The 27,417-nt window shown below is 33.3% G+C and overlaps 1 protein-coding gene across 1 annotated transcript; it reads right to left on the bottom strand.

Annotated features, from left to right (window-relative positions):
- Window positions 1-5,722: 5,722 nt before the first annotated feature.
- LOC133185404 (S-adenosylmethionine decarboxylase proenzyme-like) lies at window positions 5,723-25,964 on the bottom strand. The gene is made up of 11 exons (XM_061320584.1): window positions 25,832-25,964; window positions 16,967-17,053; window positions 13,548-13,674; window positions 12,629-12,731; window positions 11,339-11,381; window positions 10,137-10,191; window positions 9,576-9,656; window positions 9,063-9,155; window positions 8,561-8,635; window positions 6,696-6,776; window positions 5,723-6,482 (listed from the first exon to the last, which is right to left on the bottom strand). The coding sequence occupies exons 1-11, from the start codon at window positions 25,933-25,935 to the stop codon at window positions 6,345-6,347; spliced, it is 987 nt and encodes a 328-aa protein (XP_061176568.1). The 5' UTR covers window positions 25,936-25,964; the 3' UTR covers window positions 5,723-6,344.
- Between the last annotated feature and the right edge of the window lie 1,453 nt (window positions 25,965-27,417).

Here is a 27,417-nt window from a genome sequence, read left to right as displayed (position 1 = left end):
GAGACCAGATTTTCCAAAATAATCTATTGGAATTTTTCAATGGGCATTAATGTACATCTTTGTTAACGGACCTGTTTTCAAATTCATGTGAAGCAGAATTTATTTAAAAACGTTTCTTGTTGTAGTCTTAAAATCAACATTCAAATATACTCACAACGTTTTATCGATTAACAATAGTTAGGTACTTTCATTCACATTTTAACTCGATATATCAAAATGAAATCGAAATAAAAGACACTTCAGAGTCTGTCACATCGGTTTCATATTTGGACATTTTATTGATTAAAGACAATAATAGCAATAATGACAATTAATAACTAAACTGTATGACAAACGGGATGAGTTCATCTTTTCCATCATCAACTTCCCTTATTTATGTAGCAAAATTCCAACATCACTTGCATATGGTCTTTATGTCTCCACCTGATTCGATGCGCAAGAGTATGTTCTGAATACTATCAATTTTTAAACAGAGGCAAGCTACTGACAAATAAGTTGATCTTATACAAGGATTTCAACAACCCCATTTAAAGTCAGCCTTTTGTAAATTCTACGGACGTTATAATGACCTTGTTTGTAAATACAACCCATCGTTGGGTCGTATTTTGTATGACATGTTTCACACAACTTGTGAGGTCTTTGTTTTTATACTAAATTTGATTACAGAGTACTCCCGTCTACCTGATCAATACATAGGGCTCATGGCGGGTGTGACCGGTCGATTAGGGATGCTTACTCCTCATTGGCACCAGATCCACCCTCTGATCCGTGCGTTTGACCTGTTCGCGATTCGTTTTGTTTACTGGATTTATGAGATTGATCACTGTTCACTATCTTCACTTTTTACACTTTATTACTTTACCTGGCGCCATAAAATTAAAAGATTCTGAATTAAATAGTAGTTTTTCAATGAAAGGAATCATAAAGCTACAGTTTTATATCAATAAAAATGAACCATAATATTGTTCGGTCTTATGTATTCGCATTGCGACATTTTAGGTGCACAAGTACACTACTCATGCGTAAAAGTTATTTAATAATTTGTTCATGACGACATTTTTTATGCCCCCGTATCGAAGATTCGGGGGTATATAGTTTTTGCCCTGTCCGTTCGTCTGTCTAGCTGTCTGTCTGTCTGTTTGTCTGTAAAAACTTTAACATTGCCCATAACTTTTGATTGGTTGGAGCTATGGCTTTCATATTTCACATGTGTATTCCTTGTGACAAGATCTTTCTTTGGGTACCACCATATTTGACCTTTTGACCTTGACCTTGGAGTTTTACAAAATTTTACCCAACTTTAACTTTGGCCATAACTTTTGAACAGTTGGAGTTAAAGCTTTCATACTTCACATGTGTAATTTTTTTGACAAGACCTTCCTTTGGAAACCAACAACTTTGACCCTTTAACCTTGACCTTGGAGATTGACCTACTTTTGGAAAACTTTAACCTTGATCATAACTTTTGAACCGTTGGTGCTAGGGCTTTCAAGATTCACATATGTAATCCTTGTGACAAGGCCTTCCTTTGGATACCAACAATTGTAATCCATTGACCTTGACCTTGGAGTTTGACGTACTTTTGGAAAACTTAAACCTTGGTCATAACTTTTGAACGATTGGTGCTTCAGCTTTCGTATTTCACCAGTATATTTCTTGTGAGAAGGCCTTTCCTTAGGCACCATTATTTTTTACCATTTGACCTTGACCTTGATGTTTGACTTACTTTTGAGAAACTTTAACCTTTTCCATATCTGTTCAATGGTTGCTGCTAGGGCTCTCATATTTCACAGGTATATTCCTCGAGACAAGACCTTACTTTGGGTACCAACATATTTGATTAGCATTTGAGAAAATTTAACCTTTGCTATAAGTTGCCATACGGGGGCATCAGTGTTTCACAAACACATCTTGTTTTAACATAAAATTCGTTTAAAACAATGATCCCTTCAGATACAGATAACATTAATGGAGAAAACCAAATTACCAATAAGCTTGAAGTTTTCTGCAAGTTTTTGAAATTTTGTGAAAGCGAATAATTTTCTTCGGAATTCTGCGGTTCTGCAAATCTGTGAGTTTTGAAGGATTTTACTCGAACTTCTCTCTGAAAGACACTACAGCCACTCACTTATATCACAATGATGTGACAGTATATCTGGTCGCCCAGAACATAGTGTCACCGGCGACAATATGTTCCTACTACTTTTACTGCACAGATTGTCGTTCATCAGTACATATTGACACCGAGTCAAGCCTTTTTTCCTCCCTGATGAATGATGCAACAAAACACCTTCCAAAGACAATATGTACTGCGAACAGCACAGTTTGACGCCAAAGGTATCTATGGGAGTTTGAGAGAGAGAGAGAGAGATGGTATTTTTATGAATTTATATTTATCATGTTATTTGCACCATTTTCCCTCTTCATTGTGCAACATATTTTAAATGTAGAATTTTATTAGAGTTAAAAATGACAATTTTACAACATAAAAACAAAATAAGAAGAAGAAGAAAATAATAATAATAAATAACAACAAAAAAAAACACATTGATTTGTTTTTAGTGAATTCGCAATCTCATGAAAACTGAAATAATTTTCGATTAGAATACATTTTTTGTTTATAAACATATAAAATATTTCAAAATACATGTATACACAACAAAAACACATACTATTGCGCTAAATATACGAAATATACTTGAGTTACAAGTCTGCGTGATTTACACATTAATAGCATTCACAAAACTAAAAGAAATCCTTAAGTTATGTTACCCTAATTATGGGGCGAAAATATGCTGATTGAGGGTAGGCACATATTATGGTGTTCTGATGGGGCCAAGCGCACCTTGTCACTTTCGCCTTTAGGGCAAAGATGCGAAGTTGCAAAGGCGAAGATGCAAGGGGAAGTGGCGATGCAGTCTCGTTCCTTAGCCTTTGCATCTTTGCATTTTCGCCTTCCAGTCTTCACATTTTCGCTCCTTTGACTTCGCATCATTGCGTTTCGCACTTTTTGTTACTTCGCCTTTTCAACTTTGCATTTTGCCGTCACGGTAGCTCAGTCGGTAGAGCGCTCGCTCCGTGATCGGAAGGTCGTGTGTCGAATCACGGCCGCGACTGACTTAAGTCGATAAAAAAATAGGTACCAACTGTTCCTTCGCCAAGCGCTCGGCACTTTGAAGTGAAAGTTGCGGGTCTTTCGGATGAGACCTTAAAAACCGAGGCCCCGTGTCACGGTAAAGAATCCTTGCTGCTCAATGGCCCTGAGTGCCGAGTAAAGGTCCTTCACCGGTATATGGTGACGTCTCTATGAGTGAAAAATTCTCAAATGGGGCGTAAAACAACATACAATATCAATCAATCTAAATATTTGCTATCTCTGGGTCATCTCTCCATGATTTTGAAACGTTATTTGTGTGCATTTTAGTTCAAAGAAACAAACATTAGTAAAAATGGAGAGAAGACCCAGAGACCATAAAAATTTCAGTTTTTCGAAAAAATATTCCAATATTTAAATGTGGTGCTTCATTTGCAGCTAGGTTAAAGACGCCCATGAAATATACGCCTCATATATTTAGGGAAAATGAATACAATTTTATTATTTTTTTAACAGCATTAGGTTTGATAACGCGAAATGTGAATTGTGGTGTTTGCATTCGTATATATCGTGTCTCTGCTGAGTTTGGCCAAAGCGACATCACTTACATCAGCTGTTTGTCACGTGACAGGTTTAAAATTGGAACATATATGTGTTAAAGTTCAACGATATACGGGCATCTTTCGGCTAGAAAATTTATTTTGTTTTCTTTGAGACAAATTCCTTAACACGAAAAGTGTTGGGAGCAACTTCCTCATGCTACATGTGTATATGGTTTTAAAAACGACAATGAAGCACCGCATTTACGCGTTGGATTTTTTTTTTTTTTTTTTTTTTTTCCGGAAAAAGTCCATTTCTTATCGTGTTTGGGTCTTCTCTCCATTATATACAAATGCTTGTTAGTTTCTCTGAATGAAAAATAAATGCACACAAATAACGTTTCAAAATTATGGAGAGATGACCTAGAGATAGCAAATTTTTAGAAAAAAGTGTTTAAAAATGTACGTGTGTGTAGCGATGATAGCTCAGTTGTATGCGTTACCCGTCTTAGTGCAATGGAATGGAAAATTTTGTGGTTCGATCCTTAAGGAAGCTCTTAGCACTAACATAAAATGTTTTTTGGACTTTGAGAAAATTTTATCATAAAAAGATGTACATATTGAATTTTTCTACTTCATTTTCAACATAGGTTACCTGCCATATTTCTCCAGAAAAAATGTTCAAAGACAATGAAGTATTATTGAACTGAAATCACCTCTGTTTAGTTAAATTGGGAAAGTACTTGAAAATAATGTTCTCAATTACTTTATCTTGGTCTAATATGATATCAAGAATGCTTTAATCTATTTTAAATTGTGTCATTTAATGTAGAGTTCCATGTATTCCATTTTACATCAAAGAGCAGATCACTCTAAGCGCATAAAACTACCATGGAATTTGAACTCTTTAGTGATCAGTGTTTAGAGCTTCCTTAAGTGGAACTCAAATATTTTTTTTTTTTAGTGAAAACAATGAATTCTTTTATCAATTTATTTTTATGTACTGTTTTATTTTAAAATAGATAAATTCTAGTTCTGTTGCACCGAGAGCGCAACTAATTGTGTTCCAACCTACTAATACTTTTATATACGCATGTACTTGTAATTGCATTTAACTATATCCTTATTATCTTACGGGTGTTTTTTATTTGATGCATCACTGTGTTACACATTAAAATTAGCGGACACAAAAATAAGAATTTGACAAGATATTTCAAATTAAATGTTACATTATCCTATGTACGTAACTTTGAAAAGTCTGTCTAGCTATCGTCAGCCGACTACATCGTGGACATTTAAACTATTAATGTTTCGTATAGATGATTCCTGCAGATAACACGCTACATACGTCCATCTTCTTTTGCACCGAGAGGGAAACCTAGTTCTCAAACTTACTGACATGTAACCGTATTTAACTTCATCCTATACGTGTTTATTATTTATGTGAAGTGTTACTATGTTATCTGATTAGCAGATTTAAATATTTTAATTTGACATGTAATTTCAAAGTAAATGTAACATTTTGCTATGTGCGTAATTTGTAAAGTCTGTCCAGCTGTTGTCTGCCGACCAAATCATTGACATTTGAACTGTTTCATACTCGATTCCTGCAGATCACACATCAAATACGCCCATCTCTTTTGATTTTTCATATAGGTTTATAATCTCCCTTCCATAGATGACAGCTATTCGTTAGAAAAAAAAATTTAATTAAAACCTTCACTTCTACAAAATTGATTCCTGTGTGGTATCTTATCTTGACTAGAGGAGATAAAAGTTGGTGTATCTTGACAAAACCAGTAAGTTACATGTATTTTGACTTGGCAAGATCGTTATCTTGACTTGACGCAATATATTTTGTTGACAAAAAAATATGTGGATGGCATATATATATGCCACCACAAATTCCCTTTCAATCAATGAAGGTTTGTGGCAAGACTGGGGGGGAAATGGTGCACTGCTTCTGCAAAACTGAGTGGAAAATGATTTTACAGATCGCATATAACAGATGATAGACAGACTTGAGTCTTCTTGATCAGAAAATTCTCACCTGAGCCCTTGGCTCCAGCTAAACATAAACACGGAACTCTTTGCTTTTGCAGGTAATTTACTTTTAAAGCTTAATATCTCATCTAATATAAAATTTTGAATGCATTACATATTGAATTCCTCTGATTTTCTTGTATACATACTGAGTATTGGGATCATGATAAACAGATTAAGGTAAGAATATCAACATATAATTTGAAATCAAGGTCAAAATAAAATTTATTATAACAAGATACTTTAAAAAGAAATCCAAAACATAATCATATAATCATGATAACGGGAACAAGGCACAAAATATAAAAATTTTATCACGAACAAAAAACAAATCATAACAATATATTTTTCTCCTTATACTAAAATGTGTGTAAAACTGAAAGTGGACAACATAATAGAGTCTTTATATTAAGTTAAATTTAAATCCTAATAACTGACAAGCAGAATGATAAGGCTACTTATCTAGGTTTAAGGGAGAAGAGGGAAAACCGAAGTCTATATTTCAAAACAGTCTGATGAGAATTCCAAAGAAACACTACATACACAACACAGGTTAAGGATAAATACAAACAAATATTGGAAAAACAAATGGCCTTGAACAAGGCTAGCGGGGGCCTAGAGGGAGGGAGACACAGGCAGCCACACCTCAAACCCCCGGCCCCCATTCCCTAGATGATGGGGCGGGTGAAGTGGGAGTAGGTCAGATTGTAGTTCTTGAAGGTACAGAACTGGTGGTCAGCCCTGGAGTAGCCGGGGACATAGTCTTTATCCTCCAACTGCTTGTGGCTGTCCTTGGCGATAGACTCCTAAAAGATATGGTAGTGGTACTTATGAGGGGATATTCAAATTATATGCTCACTTACACATTTTATATCAAACATGAGCTAAAATATTCATGACAATGGGCACATCTATTGTTAAAAATATTGTCTAAAACAGTTTCTTCTCATGTAAAAATTTAGTGCTGAAGAAACATATAGTGGCAAACATGGTGTACAGATGTTCATATTCTTTTTTACCTTGTTTGCAAAGACAGTCATCAAGAACTTGCCAGGCTTGAACGTGTCAAGAACCTTCTTCATCAGTTCCATGTAGTTCTCCTATAAAATGATAGATCCTCAATTTAGCTATACATGAATAATTGTTGTTTTCAAAGATTTTGTTGTAGTTGGTTTTAATATTGCTAAAAAATTAATTTACAATTCAACCCATACACGTTCTTGTATAAACACAAATGCAGAAACTGCTCAAGAATAGATTTTTATGTTATAATATTATTTAGGCCAAAGTTTTTTTTTCTTTTGGTTTACGATTCCACCGACCCTAATTTTCACCAATCATGAAAATAAAAATAATGTCTTTTTCCCACATTTTTTTTCCGGATTTTTCTCAGCTGAACTGGTGGGTTTTAAATTTTAGAATTCAACTTAGTCAAATAAGCGCTTATAAATATATGAGACCTTTACTAACATTTAGGTGACCGTAAATAAACAAAATGGCGGTTCTGTCATGTAACAAGGTAATTCCTCACTGAAAGCAATGACACACACTTAAAAGAACTTTTTCTGCATGGAAAAGTGAATAAAATCTTGGATGCATGATCCCTTTCTCTAACTGCGATGTCTCAATTGGCTAAATTCATACCGTAATATTGGAGAGTGTATGCCCAACCCTGATCGACCTAGCAGACATGGATACACCTATAGATAACAGGGATTTATCAGTGCCTTCTCATGGGCCGAAATTCGGCCCCATTCCCAATTGAAAATGAGTTAAGTTTTTCCCAGTTTGGCATGTTTTTTCCCAATTGGTGAACCATGCTTTTATTTTTAATTATCTCTGGAAAAAAGTAAAATTGTCAGATTGTCTGTAAATTTCATCTATTTAACTCATTTAGCAAAGCTAGAGTCATAACACATGTTTAAAAACACTGTAAAAACATCGCCAACTTTTAATCCGAATTTCCTCCGTTTTTCTAAAAATGATATTGTGTAATTATATAGATTTATTAAGTTATTTCCACCTACTCCATTGATCTGCGAGTGAATGGTAAGGACTTTAGGCATGATTTCAGATAGAAAAATATATTTTCAATGCATTAATACATATTTAAAAAGGACTTTGAGAAAATGTGTACTTAGCATAATTTTTTGCAGGAGGTTTTTATAAATCTCCAGAAACAGATACTATAATGACCTAAATTGAAATCTCATACACACATGTATACATGTATTACCCTAAGTTGTATAAATACTTTATACTCATTGAAGTCCATTTTACTTTTATTAGTCTATTAATCATAATTGATCTTGTATGATGAAGATGGATCATATTTAATTGTCGTTGGGTTGCCCAAATTAGAGTTCATGCTGAAATGTTAAATGAATTACCCCTGAATACATGATTTAAGCAACATTTTAAAAAATTTTCCAATTTCATCATATAGCCGATAATTTTTTCCCAATTCCCCAAAAATGGTGTTTCCCAAAATAGGAACCAAGCACTGATTGACAAACAAAAATCTGAACTAGTAAATGAAAATGATATTCAGTCTAAAGTTAGAAATGAATTAAAATTAAGTAAAAAGTTATGTGATCTAGACAATAAAACTTAAAAGTACTACTGACGTGTATTATCTTTATTAAAATAAATATTGCTGGTATAAATAAAATGAAATTGTTGAATCCTAAATTATTTTTATTTTTATTTTTCGACCACCCAATGCATTTTTTTGAGACAGAAAATTGTAAACCAAAAAAAAAATAAAAACTTTGGCCTTATAAGTCAACACTTTTTTGTAATGAAATTCACCTTTAACTATTATTATCCTGATACTTTAGGATATAATCGTCAGACATTTCAATGAAGTACAATACATTCTCACCTGTGGAACATTACTTTCAAAGCTGACATAAGAACAATGGGGTTCTGGGGTCACATGGATGGTTATATAGTAACCCTGAAAAGGTCACAACATTAGTCAGTTCAATTAAATACTAAATAATTATACAGAACAACTCAAATATCCAAAAACAATCATACTGGTCAATCAATAATTCAACGGTAGTAAATCATATAAATAGAGCATTTAGTTTCTTCTGCCCTCCTATAAATATCTAATTTGACTGAATTTTAAAGCCTAAATGTACCATGGTGAAAATAAAGAGATGCCACACCAGTGGATTGTATAGCAATTTAACATATTAAGTGCTTAATTAAAGATATACAGTAAAACTTATCTAATCCTGATACAATTACTAGTTGCACAAAAATTGGCCAGATTAGACATTTTGAATTACACTCTTTAAACAATTGAATCTTATGAAAGGGACTTCAAGGTTTTGGGATACACGATATCCAGATTGTAAACAACTCTTAAGACTAACCCCTGGCAGCAAGCCATTCATGGAGTAACCACAGGGATCAAACAGGAAGTCGTCGATCTGGACGCCAGGAATGATGTCACAGATTCCCGATTTCTGAAAAATCAGAACAAAAGCTATCAGAGAACCGCAGAAGTTTAGTGAGGTCTTCCAAATATTGTACAACAATGAACCTTTACCCATGTTAACATGGTGGACATAAAAGAAGATCACAAAATGTATTTTACTAAGGAAGATAACTTCCATCTTAGAAAGGTCTGCTTTATGAAGACTGAAAATATGAAGACTTTGTCACATTTGATAAATATTTCTTGTGTCCACAGACATTCCAGATAATTAATACAACATTCCCAAGGAAGCTACAAATTATGTCTACCGAGTACATTATACTCTTTTCTTGTTGATTTTTAGTTTTGTTTTTGTTTTTTTTTTCAGCAAAATGTTGATAATAAAATCAAGCGGTGATAGCAGAATATCATGGTAATAAAACAAGAACTTGCCAAAGTCCAAACTTACTTTGGTGGCCTCTGGTCCATCCTTGCACATCTTCTTGGTGAAAATTTTCATTGTTTCAGGACACATTTCCCACATCAAAAGGTGACACAGTTAAGGAAGACATAGAAACATTGTGGATGCAGTGTAAAACCCCTTTCATAGAATCAAATAAATTCTATTATACAATGTTACAAATAATGTCTCGTCAAAATATCCAAATAAGGCAGGATGGTTAAAACAACTTTGAGAAATCATGGGTTTGAGATGTTGATATGGAGTCTCCAATTCCTATAACATTCAGGAACTCCCCCTCACTTCTACATATCCATGATATTTAATTTGTCTAAAAACTACTGGGATTCAACTGCATGTCACATAAATTGCTATGTTTAAATGAAAGAACCATTTATTCCATGCAACTAATTCAAATCACTTTACTATATTGCTTTTTTTACCCTATTGGGAATCTGTATCACCTGACACAAAAAAAAGTTGTTTGAAAAAATATAACAATGGACCAATAGACTTCATTAATGACAGTGGATTGGGCTATGTATTGATAATATTAAACTAAAAGGATATTTCCACAGTTTGATCAGGTTCCATAACTCCTACAGCATCCATGGTGTACAGGTGCCTGTAACATGAGACTAAGTATTGAAATACACATAAATAATTCACCAAAAGAATTCCATCATTACTTCAATTAGCAGCATTTTTATAATGATATTTTTTTTCATTTAAACTGTATTTTACCATCATTAAAATTATATAAAGGCTATTTTTTTAATTTTAAACTTTACATGTACTTATTTTTAAAGATAATATAAAGGCAATTACATATGATATAAATCATATGACTGCTTATCGTGACATTAAAAAGATAAAATTATCTATAATGTGCAAACAAATTAACTGTGTCTATGAATAAAAAAAGATGAGAGATTACAACCTTGGCTACCACAAAACGTGTCTGGCTGATATATAGCTTATCTGAACCCCAGTCATGTGACTAGATCATGTGACCCTCAAAGGTCAAAGGTGGGAGAGGTCAAATTTGGAATTTTTCATTTGAAAATGGAGACTGGGTTTATGAATAAAGCTTTACGTTCAAACCAGTGCATTTTGTAATAACCGTGCTGCATCTGAACACGCTCAGAGGTGCGACAGGGGTTGTTGCCCTTGGCAGTCTTCCATGCACCTAGTCATAAGGAACAAAGAAATAAAAAATTTCTTTGTTTTACTCAGAACAATTCAAAACAAAGCAATCACCAAATTGCCAGTGATAAAACACATATTCATTATAAAGTAAAATGTTATGTGTATCAAGTAGAAGTTTCTTCCATATCATTATGTTGCCGTTTAATATACATCTGTTTTCTTACTTAAATAATAATTCTATTATTCTAGAATACATGATCTAAACAAAACAGTCAAGCTGATTTTACAAAATAATGGTATTCTTTTCTTATTAATAATATTAGAATTTTAGCTCCAAAGTTTAAACAAGTTTAAATTTCCAAATCATCTCCTACTCAGCGAAGTGAAAATAACAATTCAAAATGAAAATTGAACACTGCAATGATAAATCCATATATTTACATGTATGTGGAAATTCTTTATATTCTTGTTAATTTTTTTCTAAATAAATTATAAACACATATACTTACATCTACTATTTTTATATGTAATTATCTAATTTGCATTATGTTTGTTATTTGAAATGTTTGAAAGTCTAATTAGTGTACTAAAGTGTGAGTTTTCCTCACCATATCAAATCTTACCAGCAATCTTTATTTACTCTTCCCAGTGTATAAGCAGCCCCATCTATTGAAAACAAAGTAAATACATGTATACACAATTAGTTCCAAACAAATTTGTATTTAAAATGCATAGTGAATCAGAAGTCTTATTTTACCAAAAATTAATATACCATATGTTTTAGGCCAAAAAAAAATAATAGTCTTGTTTCCTGCTACCAGCCTGAAAAAAATAGGGTAGGTAGGCAGGAAAATTATTTTATTTTATATTTTTATTTTATTTTTTTCCGGCAGCATTTTTTGGATATGAACTAATACAAGATAAAATTAAACAAGTCACAGGTCAACATTGTCTTTTAAAATTGATCATGTCTTTTATGCACAACTCAAGTGGTATTTTATGAAAGTCCATATTTAAAACAAGAATTTCATGAAATGCTTGTTTTGTGTTAACATGGAAACCGATTACAGTGACAGAACGATGAAATTCCAGAAATTCCCGATTTTTTTTCTCCCAAAACTTGAAAAAAACTCTAGAGTCGGGTGTAAAAAAATAGGGTAGGTCGGGTAGCAGGAAAGAAGACTATTATTTTTTTTGGCCTTAGCACCTTTCAATCAAATTGCATTAATGAAGTTGAAGATCAAACTAATTCATAAAAAGTATAAAATAATTATCTATTCACCCTTTTGTTTTTGTTTAAAGATTATTTAATTATGTCAAGATCTAATCACACATGTAGATGTACTACATACAAATGAAGCTTGAACCATTACTTTTGAACAACTTATCTATATGAAGCCTGAACCCTTACTTTTGAACAGCTTATCTAGATCATGTAGACAAAGATGGAACCTTATTTTTGAACAGCTTATCTAGACAAAGATGGAACCCTTACTTTTGAACAGCTTACCTAGACAAAGATGGAACTCTTACTTTTGAACAGCTTATCTAGATAAAGATGGAACCCTTACTTTTGAACAGCTTATCTAGACAAAGATGGAACCCTTACTTTTGAACAGCTTATCTTGGTAAATCTTGAACCCTTACTTTTGAACAGCTTATCTAGACAAAGATAGAACCCTTACTTTTAAACAGCTTATCTAGGTAAATCTTGAACCCTTACTTTTGAACAGCTTATCTAGGTAAATCTTGAACCCTTACTTTTGAACAGCTCATCTAGACAAAGATGGAACCCTTACTTTTAAACAGCTTATCTAGGTAAATCTTGAGCCTTTATTTTTGAACAGCTTATCTAGACAAAGATGGAACCCTTACTTTTGAACAGCTTATCTAAGTAAATCTTGAACCCTTACTTTTGAACAGCTTATCTAGATGGCACACCTCCTCTTCAAAGTTCTGGTGAATCGTGTGCTGTTGTTCAGGCTTAGAAAACTTCTTCCTTGAGTAGAAAACATCCTACAATGTGTGAATGAAAATGAATAAATGTTCAATGGTCAACTTGTCTCAGTTGGACAAAATCTGAGGGGTAAGGGTAAAGTTATTATAAAATTTTGAAGTCAAACTAATAAAAATCTTTTTGATATGGACATTATTATAAATAACACGATATATCACCCACTTTTAGCATAAAGGATTCTATCTCCTTTTATATAAAACACATGATATATCCTGATATATCCAGTTTTTTTTTAAAATTTAAAAGTTTTCAGCTCCTCTTTTGGCACTAGCTGTTTCAGAAATTTAATGTGTTAAAGACATTTTTACTGTTACACAATGAAGGATTTTCCAAAGGTTTCAAATTGAAAAGATACATCTGAACCACTTTCAAATTTCATCAGCCAATAAAAAAAAATTAGTAAAAAATCCTTGTGAGTATTACCTTCTAAATGGAAGGATTTTTTAATGTTCTCATCATCACAACAAATAAATATTCAAAATATATTAATATTCAAGAAACAAGAAAGACGCATCAGTTAAACATCATAGGTATTGTGGTTTTAAGTCCTTAATATTGATAATTCTTTAATAAACACACAAAAATCTTTGTTTCGATAGATCTATATTGCACTTATTTTCAGTGCCTTACCATTTAAATCCTTCAAAATCATGCCAGATCATATCTTCTCAGTTTTGCTACATTGCAGCTATGTGGGATGTTTTCAGCTATTGTAATCTGTGTCTTAGGACACAGATTTTTCTAACTAGGAGGGAAAGTGATGTGCTTAGACCTTAGATATTTAAATTTCAATTATTTGAAGAAAAAAAGCTTACAAGTACTTTAGTGAACCCGCACTGCTCCTTCACTAAGCCTATCAGGGGCTCCACAGCCAGCAGCAAGGTGGTTCGTCCACAAGTCTTGAGGATGAAACGTGACTTGGTCACAAACATACTGCTCTCACTAAAATATGCATATATATACCTTAAAATCTTGTAAAATATCTACATATATAAACCTGATAGCCACTATGCCAGTCCTATCCTAGCCCCTTTTCTATATATTATATAACTCTGACTCCTCTATTTCAGCACTATTCATGATTTCATTTAATAACAAGAGGCCCATGGGCCTTGAATTGCTCTTCTGATAAACTGTACAACCTATCACTTCTATTTGAAGCTTCGGAGTATCCTGTATATTTACATAAACCCTTGAAATTCCAATTCACACTCTGAGAACCCAAGATGATTCTATGCCAATTAGTACCTGAGAGTTGGTCATGGTGACCTACTTATCACTTGTCATTCTCTGAGGACCCATCAACTAAGTTTGATGATTCTAAGCCAATTAATACCTAAAATGTTTTTTAAAATTATAATCATAAAATTTTATAAGTAGGTCAAAGTGGCCTACTTTTCAATTGTTTTACTCCGAGGACCCAAGATGCATCAAATGACAAAGTTTGATGATTCTAAGCCAATTAGTACCTGTAATATTTAATTAAAGCCATAAATTTTCAAAAGTAGGTCACTGTGATCTACTTTTCAGTCAACCTACTCCGAGGACCAAAGATGCATCAAATGACAAATTTTGACGATTCTAAGCCAAATAATTCCTGAAAATATTAAATACAGCCATAAAATTTCAAAAGTAGGTCACCATGACCTACTTTTCAGTTGTTGTACTCCGAGGACCCAAGACGCATCAACTGACAAAGTTTAATGATTCTTAGCCAATTAGTACCCGAAATATTTGATTACAGCCATAAATTTTCAAAAGTAGGTCACCGTGACCTACTTTTCAGTTGTTGTACTCCGAGGACCCAAGACGCATAAACTGACAAAGTTTTATGATTCTAAGCCAAATAGTACCCGAAATATTTTATTAAAGCCATAAATTTTCCGAAAGTAGGTCACGGTGACCTACTTTTTTAGTCGACCTACTCCGAAGACCCATGACGCATCAACTTACAAAGTTTGATGATTCTAGCCAATAAGTACCCAAAATATTTAATTACAGCCATAAATTTTCAAAAGTAGGTCACAGTGACCTACTTTTCAGTCAACCTACTCCGAGGACCAAAGATGCATCAACTGACAAATTTTGACGATTCTAAGCCAAATAATTCCTGAAAATATTAAATACAGCCATAAAATTTCAAAAGTAGGTCACCGTGACCTACTTTTCAGTTGTTGTACTCCGAGGACCCAAGACGCATCAACTGACAAAGTTTAATGATTCTAAGCCAATTAGTACCCGAAATATTTGATTAAAGCCATAAATTTTCAAAAGTAGGTCACCGTGACCTACTTTTCAGTTGTTGTACTCTGAGGACCCATGACGCATAAACTGACAAAGTTTTATGATTCTAAGCCAATTAGTATCCGAAATATTTTATTAAAGCCATAAATTTTCCGAAAGTAGGTCACGGTGACCTACTTTTTAGGCGACCTACTCCGAAGACCCATGACACATCAACTGACAAAGTTTGATGATTCTAAGGCAATTAGTATCCGAAATATTTAATTAAAGCCATAAATTTTTAAAAGTAGGTCACGGTGACCTACTTTTTAGTCGACCTACTCCGAAGACCCAAGATGCATCAACTGACAAAGTTTGATGATTCTAAGCCAATTAGTACCTGAAATATTTAATTATAGTCATATAAATTGAAAAGTAGGTCATGGTGACCTACTTTTCAGTTGACCTTTTTTGAGGACCCAAGATGCATCAACTTACAAAGTTTTATGATCATAGGACTTAAAATGTCCAAATTATGCCTCTAAAACGCTTTGAAATCGAATGCCTGCAAAGTTCAAAAAGTAGGTCACTGTGACCTACTTTTTAATAAATATGTTTTATGGCCCCAAGATGCATCATCTTACAAGATTTAATGATTCTAAGCCTCCCCGTATTCGAATTAATGACCTTAATTGTTTTAAAAAAGATTAGCCATAAAATTCAAAAAGTAGGTCAAGGTGACCTACTTTTTAGTTGACGTACTTTGAGGACCCAAGATGCATCAACTGACAAAGTTTGATGATCATAGGCCTTAAATTGTTCAAAATATGCCTCTAAATCATTTTGAAAAAGAATGGCCACAAAATTTAAAAAGTAGGTCACCGTGACCTACTTTTGAGTCAACATGATATGAGGTCCTTAGATGCACCAACTGACAAGATTTGATGATCCTAGTCCTTATAGTAAGCAAAATATCAACATTTTAATAAAATGTAATTTTTTGTCAACTTTGAAGTGACCTTGAGACCACGCCCTTTGCCCCAGGGTAAATCCCCGTGCAAATTTTAATCTACAACATATCCTCATCCTTTTGTGTAAGTTTGGTGATAATCTGCCCAGTGGTTCTTGAGAAGAAGATTTTTTAGCAACCAGTACTTTTTTTTCTATTTTCCTAATTATCTCCCCTTGTTAAAGGGTCACAACCCCAGTTTTAGTATAAAAGGGAGCCCTTGGGCCAAGGATACCCTGTGACAAATTTGACAATAATTGGCCAAGGGGTTCTTGAGTTATGGCCCATATTCTAAAAAGTTTACACACACCGCACAAATGGCCATAGCATTAGCTCTTTGAGCCTTTGGCTCAGAAGAGCTAAAAAGCTTTCACATAAATTTTGACTTTTCTGGTCCCATAGTTCTCGAGATTTTTTAGTTGTCCCATTGGTCTTTATAATAATATCTCCCTTATAAAAAGGGTGTGTTCCTCCATTCAACAAATTTATACCCCCTTCAACCAAGTCACTTTGTGGCAAGTTTGGTTTAAACTGGCAGGTGGATAGCAAGCAGGTCAAAAATTAGACAAATTTACAGACAGTAAACAAAAGACATATGGAAGGACATTTAACATTTTTTGATACAACAGCTCTCTTAATTGAGCCTTCAGCTAAAAAGCTATCAATGTTTTTTAATTCTGCTTCTGCCAAGTTAATTGATCTATCTTGACAAGTGACTGTAGCTGTTTCAATATTGTGATGGTGATGAATATAACTTTATTGATCCTCCTCAATCCCCCCCTTTTTGTGAATTCAACAAGGACCAGACATACAAAAATATTTCTCCTGCACTTGTTTTGTATTCTGCATATACATTGACTGTTACTATTAAAAGCAGCAGGTCAGGGTTACAGACAGCTAAGTATGCATTCACTGAATCTAAAATCTCGGTCAGTTATTTGTAATATAGGGTCAAATACATTCCACTCTGCTGGCTTGTTTACAAATCTATATTTATCTCACCTCAGTACATAGGCATCCATATCGTCATTGCTTTTCTTGCTAATTATTTCACATCTAACGATGCGAAGCAGTTTCTCCCAGTCTTCTCTACAAGTATAATAAATGTCTTAATCATTTCTAATATAAAACTTATGTAAAAATGATATGGATGGCAATCGAATACAGAATTGCTATTCAGTTAACAGCAAGACGTTCCCATCGATTAACTGGTTAACTGCATCGAAATACACATTTTCTTGACAATTTTCTTTTCAAGTAAGCTCTATTCATATAATGCAAGAAAACTTTTGAAAAGGTACTACACATAGTGACCTTCTGTGTTTGTTTAATCTGAATATTATGATATATTTTATTTTCATTTCAAATGAAAACAAAAAAATTTAGAAAACCATGAAACATGATAGAGATATCACCAGACATCAATAGTTTCTGACAGACCAGATGTCACACAAGTTTATTCTGCATTGTCAACATAATCAGATCTAAGTCTGATCTATCGCTTAATTTACAATATTTCTTTAATAATATACAATATGTAATTTGATAGATAACTGCAAAGGATAGTTTTCTGACAAACCCATTACAGATTTTCCAACTGATTACGATAATTCCGACCAAGTACTCGGTTGACAGGTTTCAAATTGCCTTCCCTAGTAAATTATAAGCAAAAGATATGATGCCAAAATATATGTGTGCAGAGGCTGCTCATCACAGCGTTTGCAGAAAATCTATACAGTACTGTTACAGTAAATCACTTTTTATTCACAAGAACTTTATTTTTTCGTATTTGCTCGCAAAAATTTCATTTTTCCATATATTTTTATTAGTATAGATTACAACAATAATCAGAATTCATGAAAATTTTCTCTCAAATGTTGATTAAGCAGAGCTTTATGTGGGTCAATCAATACATATTAATTAAAGATCATTTAAAACCTAATTCAACTCATTGATTATATACACTGCCTGTATTGATTTTATTCTCAAATGAATAAAAGATTTAATTTTCTTATTGTTCTTCACAGTACAAAACCAGTCTGAACTTCATTTATCTCTTTAATAATTCTTTCAATTTTTCCTGAACAATTTGCATTTACAGCCAACATTATATAATTTAATTTTGTTTGTATTCTAGCCTCTGATTGGTTAATATCCAAAAAGGAACACAAATTATTTCTGTATAACCTGGTTTGGTATGGGGACCCCCTCTTCCCCCCCCCCCTCTTCCCCCCCCCCCCCCCCCGACAACCAGCTGAATCATCTGTATCCATACAATCCTCTCATTTCCAGTCCTCAGGATTCATGGAAAATTCCAGATTTAATAAATGTACCTTTAACTTCAAACAATAATTCGATCTTACCACACGTAAACAAACAACAAGGCTGCTAGGCCTATGTATCAGTTTTTACCTCCCCTCGCTTCCCATCACTTCCGTTACTACGCTTGTATTATTGAGCGGCAAATTTGAACTAATAAAAAGCAACGAAATTTTACACCCATACTTATTTAATGATTTTAAAATTAAATTATAAGGAATGACTCTAATTCTTGGCCAAATTATTCGAGTACAACCTTGTTTGGGTCATTTGATGCTGTTTTATAATCCGCTTCGCGGATTATAAAGCGTAAATTGACCCCAAACCAGGTTATACTCGAATAATTTGGCCAAGAATTAGAGTCATTCCTAAAATATTACAGTCTTCTTATTTTTGGATCAATGAGACAATTATGACCTAAGTGTGTACATCAAGTATCTGGTCACATGTTCATTGTGATATATACATGTAGTTTGTTCTACATTATAACTTGATCCTGAATAACTGTTTCATAATAGTTGTTATCGAGATCATCTTACATAATTTTATCTTAATACATGTATATATTATACCTACAAGTACAGATCAACATCTGTCAATCAGCATGGTCAACTTGTTCTAAACCTACATCTTTTCAATGTTTTTAATGACTATAAATAAATAAACAACTACACAAACTTCTTTTTCAGAAATATAATTTTTCTAACACCCATTGAAAATGTGAAATAGACAATTTGGTCTTTATCATAACATGATATTCAATTTTCACACATGAACATAAAATTTTGACAATTTGAGATGAGTCTGTATGAAGTCTATGCAAAAATCCCATGACATAGATTTTTGCCACTGGGTTCATGTATTTATTTTAGAGGACCAAAAAAATACAAATTAAAAAAAAAAAAGCAAAATTAAAACATTCCCACAACTTAAGGCTACCTTTTCCAACCTTTTGATTTTCCTATCAGTTTTGTTTAAAATGCACATATATTAATTAGAGGCATTTATATTTTAATTCAATCTAAATAAAAGAGGAAAATAAAATAAACTTATTCAAATATTATTCTTCTTAAAGTAACTACTTGTAGATGAATTCATATGGAAGAAATATTTTTTAACAATTTTTTAATCTCAAATTACTTATTAATATTGAGCAATGCATACTGTAACAATTTGCATTTCTAATAATGCCAAAATTTACCTGGAACTGCATTCCTTCTATCAAAATATTTAGATGCACTTTAACCAAAATGTTTTTAAATTTTTTTTTTAAAAATTCTTTGGCAGCGACACAAAATACCATCCAATAAGATGAAATATACTCCCAACTGGAATGTAATCTAGTAATTAGTTAGCATAAAAAGGGTGTTAATAAATGTACTGATATATATCATTTTTATGTCATAAATTCCACTATAATTTTATTCAAAACATCTTAATGATTTCTTATGGAAAATAAAACCTCCTACAAGATGCCACATTGGCCATCTTCAAATTCTAATGCAGATTCCTTTAAAATTAAGATTCAGTGCCACTTGATAATAATCATAAAGCTCTCAGTCTGACATGAATTTATGACATGCAGCCAAAAGAAAACACTACATACTCCTCTTTGAATCCTAACTGCTTACAAAAAATTCTAAATATTACTAGCATACACTGGTATAAGCTGCTGTCAGTTAAAATTTACCCGAAACAGATTTGTAAAAATTGTTCAAAAGTTGCCAATGAACAAAATTAGCAAATAATGTACATATATACTTAATAAACATATAAAAGATCGGAAAGCAAGAGGACAGTCATATTCCCTGGTTATATACATTTAAGGGCACAAAAATGATAAAATCAAGGTTTAAAATGAATTAAAAAGAAACTTTATTCTCTATATGTATAATCAAGTGTTATTTTTAATATATATACTGCATTATCTTTCTCTCTTGAAAACGATGTGGACAAACAGCAAACTTAAGACTCAGTTGCCCACTCTCCAGAGTAAAATTTGGTATTGGCTTTTATAACGTGCTTGTTCACATGGTGAATCAAAATATACTAATTGACACTTAGTCTGGAAAAGACTATAGTTTTCCTCTCCCTCTGTCTATTAATAAATCTGTATTTCTGTCCATCAGTAAGTATGTCCCACTGTTTATCAGTAATTCTGTCCCTATGTCTATCAATAGGTCTATCTCTCTGTCTATCAGTAATTAAGTCTATCCCTCTGTCTATCAGTAATTAAGTCTGTCCCATTGTCTACCAGTAATTAAGTCTGTTCCTTTGTCTATCAGTAATTAAGTCTGTCCCTCTGTCTATCAGTAATTAAGTCTGCCCCTCTGTCTATCAGTATTTCTGTCCCTTTGTCTATCAATAGGTCTATCCCTCTGTCTACTAGTAATTAATTCTATCCCTTTGTCTATCAGTAATTAAGTCTGTCCCTTTGTCTATCAGTAATTAAGTCTGTCCCTCTGTCTATCAGTAATTAAGTCTGTCCCTTTGTCTATCAATAGGACTATCCCTCTGTCTATCAGTATTTAAGTCTGTCCTTCTCTCTGTCAGTAAGCCTGTCCCTCTGTCTATTAGTAAATCTGTCCCTCTGTCTATCAGTAATTCTGTCCCTCTGTCTATCAGTAAGCCTGCCCCTCTTTCTATCAGTAAGCCTGTCCCTCTGTCTATCAGTAAGTCTGTCCCTCTGTCTATTAGTATATATGTCCCTCTTTTTATCAGTATAATTTTGTTTTCCTTGTGTATACGGATTATTTTTTAGGAACAAATATAAGACATATAACATGTGCAGTAATGGTATACAACTAATATTAACATTGAACTAAAAAGGTTTGTTATCACACAGGTGCTTGGGGACAGGACCCCCCCCCCCACCAACCACCCCCATGTTCCGTACCCCAAGGGTTCTGTTTGTTGACAATTGAAATGACGAGTTGCGAGTGTTAAACATGAAAATTCCCAAGACTGGAACTACAGTGAGGCACAAATTAGCAATGTATCCATTAATTAATAATCTCTGAAGATATGGAAACCTTTATTTCCAGTAAGTAAGTAGCTTTCATCTTCATTTTTTGAGGATTTCCCATCAGTCGAAAGTCGTCTGTTGAAGTTGCCAACCTTGTTCTCTTTTAGTATCAGAGAGTGTGATTTTTTAACAAGAGGCCCATGGGCCACAGCGCTCACCTGAGTAACTTTGATCTTGCTGTTTTTCACCTGATTTCTCCCCCCCCCCCCCCCCGTAGTACTTATTGTGGCCCCACCTTACCCCCAGGGGTCATGATTTGAACAATTTAGAATCTAAACTACCCTAGAATGCTTCCACATTAGTTTCAGCTGTTCTGGCCCACTAGATCTTGGGAAGAAGTTTTTTAAAGATTTTTACTTTATATTTCAATGTAAAACTTGGATTCCCTATTGTGGCCTTGCCCTACCCCCTAAGGGTCATGATTTGAACAATTTAGAATCTACACTACCCCAGGATGCTTCCACATAAGTTTAAGCTTTTCTGGCTCAGTTGTTCTTGAGAAGAAGAATTTTAAAGATTTTTACTACATATTTCGATGTAAAACTTGGATTCCCTATTGTGGGCCCGCCCCGGGGGTCATGATTTGAACATCAGTTTCAGCTTTACTGGCCCAGTGGTTCTTGAGAAGAAGATTTTTAAAGATTTTTATTACATATTTCAATGTAAAACTTGGATTCCCTATTGTGGCCCCACCCTATACCAGGGGGTCATGATTTGAACAATTTAGAATCTACACTACCCCAGGATGCTTCCACATAAGTTTCAGCTTTTCTGGCACAGTGGTTCTTGAGAAGAAGATTTTTTAATGACCCCATCTAATTTTTGTATTTTCTTGATTATCTCCCCTTTACAGGGGACTTGGCCCTTCATTTTAACAATTTAAACTCCTCTTCACCCAAGGATACTTTGTATTAAGTTTTGTTCAAATTGGCCAAGTGGTTCTTGAGAAGAAGTCGAAAATGTGAAAAGTTTACAGACGGATGGACAGACGGATGGATGGAAGGACAGACGACAGACAATGGGTGATCAGAAAAAGCTCACTTGAGCTTTCAGCTCAGGTGAGCTAAAAAAGCTAGTTTTAGGTTATATTTTGGATTTTTCAGTTATACTACTTTGTGAATGTCATAGAAAAACATTTTATTTTAAAAAAGTCAAAGATTCCTTGGGGTATGGAATACGGGGATGGGTGGGTGGGGTCCCGTCCCCAAGCACCTGTGTGTTATCATGGTTATAATTCAATTCAATTCAATTTATTGATTCACCAAACATGTTGGCATACAACCATGTTACAAACAAAATGAAAAATACAGTGTGTTTTCAGATTACTAAAACATATACTAAAGTACATACATACATGCAAGTGTACAAATCAGTGAAGTCAACTACTTTTACAACTTGAAGTTATACATAATCATTATGCAAATAGCATAAACAGTATAATATGGACAGAGATAAACTAATTAATGCATTAAATATATATTATTGTGCTCTATTTTTAGAACGCCATTCAAAACATTCATGTAAAAATTCGCATAGCCTTCTAGAATGAACTGCATTGTCAGGATTACAAAGTACTTTACAATGATTTTCCTTCAACATGTTATCATTTAAATTATAGATGTTCAAAGGGTAATACTTTTTTCGCAAATCTTTATATATAGGACAGTCATATATGAAATGTATTTCATTTTCTACAACATTTTTACAATAGTGACAAAAACGAGATTCTTTTGGGATACAAGGCTTTGAATATCTGCCAATTTCAATTTCTAAAGGGTGTGCAGAAATTCTCAGTTTTGTTAATTTAGAACGTACAGATTTATTAATTGGAAATTTCAAGTAGTCTTGTAATTCATAGTTCTTTCTAATTTGACTGTAAAATAATAATTTACCACATTTGGTGAATTCAATGTTCTGAAGTTGCAAATTAACATTTTTTATGTAGAAATTCTTCAAGTAGCTGCTAAATGTGCTATCAGTGATATCTAATGATGGAAGTTTAAGTTTCTTTTTTAATTTATCAATCTGACTCTGCCAATTATCCTTTACATCATTATTATACAGAATGTCATCTTCTAAGAAAGCAGCAATAAGAATTTGATTTCTAATTCCATTTTTATTATTATGGTTTTTTAGTCTCTTATAATATTTAAACATAGAGATGAAAGCTTTGCAACAAATAGGAAGTGTTCCTAGCTCATATTTAATGGCTAAATTTGAAGCTTTTCTCTGTACACCCAAGATGTCTTTAAATATTAAATGCTGTATCTTTTCAAAAGGTAGTTGATCACAATTGTTTATATTAATATTAAAGTCTGAAATCCATATCTCAGAACCATACAAAATGATAGGTTCAATAAGTGAAGAATATAGTTTTAAAAGAGTTTTTACAGATAAGCTGTTATGAAATGGTAAAGAGTGTTTCATTGCATAAAAAGCTTTTCTTGCACGGTCAGCTAGGTGTTCAGCTGCATACTTAAGTTTACCATTATAAGTAAAAATAATTCCCAGATATTTATATTCATGTTCAAGATGAACTATTGAATGATTATAATAAAAACAATGTTGAGCTGTGTCAGGTTTCTTATTTGAGAAAATCATTGCTTTAGTTTTATCAAGGTTAACAGTCAATTTTGATTTTATGCAATATTCTGAGAGACAGTCTATTGAGTTTTGGAGACCTTCTTTAGTAGTAGAGAGGAGAATTAAGTCATCTGCAAAGAATAAATGTCCGACATCAATATTCTGTAATTCAGGAGGGTTTGTGTTATAATTAACTAACTGCGAGTAGAAGTCATCAATAAATATATTAAAAAGTGTTGGGGAAAGATTATCTCCTTGTTTAACCCCGCGTGTAGCTATAAAATGTTCACTATAGCAAGATTCATCTTTACAGCAATATTTAGTGTTTGAGTACATATTATTTATAACATTGTAAAATTTCCCACCTATGCCCTTTTGGTAACATTAAAGTTCGATCAACTGTATCAAAGGCTTTGGTAAAATCCACAAAACATGCATAAATGTTTTGTTTCTTATATTTTAAGTACTTATTTATAAGAGTTTTTAAGATAAATATGTTATCTGTGGTACGGTGGTTTCTTCTGAATCCAAATTGATAATTACTCAGAAGGTCATTTGTTTCCAAGTACGAATTTAGGCGGCATTGTAAAAGTCCATTAAAAAGTTTACCCATACAGCTTGTAACACTTAATCCTCTATAGTTTGATGGGTTACATGGGTCACCAGATTTATAGATAGAAGTTATTTGTACCAAATTCCAGGCTTCGGGTATTTCCCCAGAAAAAAGAATTTTATTAAAAAGTTTTGTTAATATATTTAGAAGTGTACTTGAACCACTTTTAATAAATTCATTGAGTATTAGGTCTTGTCCAGGTGATTTACCAGTTTTTAGATTTTTAATGCCAAGCTTGACTTCACTGTATGTGAAAGGATAGTCAAGGGGAGTAAGTTTCTGTATTTCAGATTCAACTACATGTTCACAGGAGTTATCGCCCTTACAGCACAGTAAGTTTTGATAGTGATTCATAAATGCTTGAAGTCCTGGAGTGGAAGAATTTGAGTTTTGCTTAATTTTATTTTTATTTAGGACCTTCCAAAAATTTTTTGAATTGTTCTGATTTAGGTTGTCAATGTTGTCAGTTACTGTCTTATAAAATTCATGTTTTGATTTCTTTTTCATTCTGTTAAATTCTCGTTTAGCATTTGTGAAAGCCTGTAATAAATTGCAATCTTTTGGATTCATTTGAATTCTTCTTCCAAGTTTGCGGACTTCTCTTTTTAGTAGAGATATATCATTAGACATCCAAGGTTTTGGTTTTCTTTTTCTTATTTTACAATTATATATTGGTGGTTTAAAGAGAAGGGTTTTAGATGCAGCTGTTAAGTATATTTTAGTTAATTTATATGATTAATTTGGTGGATATTTTCAGTGCTACTCCTTTACTATTCTTCAAAATCACACAGGAGTGGATCTACACTGTTTTGCTACACTGCAGCTCTATGGGACGTATTCTAACTGTGGTGACAATTTGTCTGAGACACAGTTAGATTATTCTAACTAATTGAACACCAAAAAACTGGCATATAAACAATCCAATATCTGTAGTATAGGACAACAACTCTAAATGAAGAGAAAAATCAAATCATGTTGGTTTTTTTAATATAATTTGTTAGAGATATCATACGCAATATAAAACATTAAAATATATAACAGGATTTCACAGCTTTATTTGATTTACTTATAGGGGGTCCAGAAATATTTCCTGTGTAAACTGTAGAGCCTCAAAACTGTACTTTACATCCGGTTTGCAAAAGTATGTCCTTCATTTGTGTTATTTGAAAATGCTTAAGCAGATTCAAAACATTTTACCTTAAAAAGGGCGTTATTTCACAATGAAACATGTGCATCACAAACCGGGCTCAGGTCCATGTGGGACTGCTTTGCCAAAAAAAAAATCATATAACAATCTAGAAGAATACACTATGAAGATTAGACTTACTGTTTGACATCTCGGAGATCTGAAGATTCGTTGTCACTGCTAAACCAAACCTCCAGAAGTTTCTCTGTTCCCTCGAAAAAATTTTGAGAGCTCGCACCTGCCATGATTTCTCTCCCGATCAGGACAACTTTGACCTACACTGTGACGTCATTGTATACCTATAACACAAAGGCGAAACGTGAAGAATTTAATTTTCCGGATAGGTTTCTGCAATACCCCGTAATCGATTTTTTTTACCCTATCCGTCTTCCACTACCTGTCTTTTTGCTTGTTAATTTGTGTTTGTCTGTTAATCTGTTTGTTTGTCCACACAAACTTTAACCTTGCTCATAACTTTTGATTGGTTGGTCCTAGGGCCCTAGGCCCCAACCCGACCCCAAACTGGTCGGGCCCCGTCTTTCAAGATTCCTGGATCCGCCGCTGCTTCAAATGTATTCCTTCATGACAAGACCACTATTTTTGACCTTGACATTTAACCTACTTTTGAAAAATCTTAGCCTTGGTAATAAGTTTTTGAATGGTTGGAGCTATAGGGCTTTCATATTACATGTGTATTCCTAGTGTCAAGACTTTCCCTTGGGTATCAAAAATTTTGACCTTTTGACCTTGACTTGGAGTTTGACCTACTTTTGAAATACTTTAACCTTGGTCATAACTTTGAACTGTAAGGGCTCGGGCTTTTATACTTCACAGATGTATCTTTTGTGACACAACCTTCACTTGGGTACCAACAATTTTGACCTTTTGACCTTAAACTTGGCATTTTACTTACGTTTGAAAAACTTTAATCATGGCCATTACTTTTGAATAGTTAGTGCAAGGGCTTTCATATTTCACTGGTACATTTCTTCTGACAAGACCTTCCCTTGGTTACCAACAATTTTGACCCTTTGACCTTGATCTTGAGTTTGACATAGCCTACTTTTGGAAAACCTTAACCTTTGTCATTACTTTTGAATGGTTGGTGGTAGGGCTTTCATATTTCAAATGTATATACCTTGTGATAAGACCTTAATTTCCTTGTGTACCAATAATTTTGATCTCTTGACCTTGGAGTTTGATCTATTTTTTAAAAACTTTAACCTTGGCCATAACTTTTGAATGGTTGGTGCCTAGGGATTTTGTATTTCACAGTTGTATTCCATGTGACAAAACCTTTCTTTGGGTACCATCTATTTTTACCCTTTGACCTTGACCTTTCTTTTGAAAGACTAAATCCTTGGCCATAACTTTAGAACAGTTGGTTCTAAGGCTTTCATATTTCACGTGTATTCCTTGTGACAAGACCTTTCTTTGAGTACAAATATTTTTCGATTTCCTGACCTTCACCTTAAGCTTGGAGTTTGACTTGCATTTGAGAAACTTTAAACTTTACCATGAGCTGCAATATGGAGGCATCACTGTTTTACAAACACATCCTGTTTTAAATAATCTTGCTGTCATTTGAAACAGTTTTGATCCTTTACCAATTTCCTATTTTTGGATACCGGTACTTACATGTAGGAAAGCGGTATGAGCCAGTATGTAATTATATTTTCCCTCATTACATTCAATTGAATATAAATTAAATTCTACATATTTATTTT

This window comes from Saccostrea echinata, unplaced genomic scaffold, assembly GCF_033153115.1.
Source record: "Saccostrea echinata isolate AGI-Se365-2 ecotype Australia unplaced genomic scaffold, CSIRO_AGI_Sech_v1 ptg000012l, whole genome shotgun sequence".
NCBI lineage: Eukaryota > Metazoa > Mollusca > Bivalvia > Ostreida > Ostreidae > Saccostrea > Saccostrea echinata.
The sequence above is the reverse complement of the archived record's forward strand: the minus strand, read 5'-3'. Positions and strand labels throughout refer to the sequence as shown.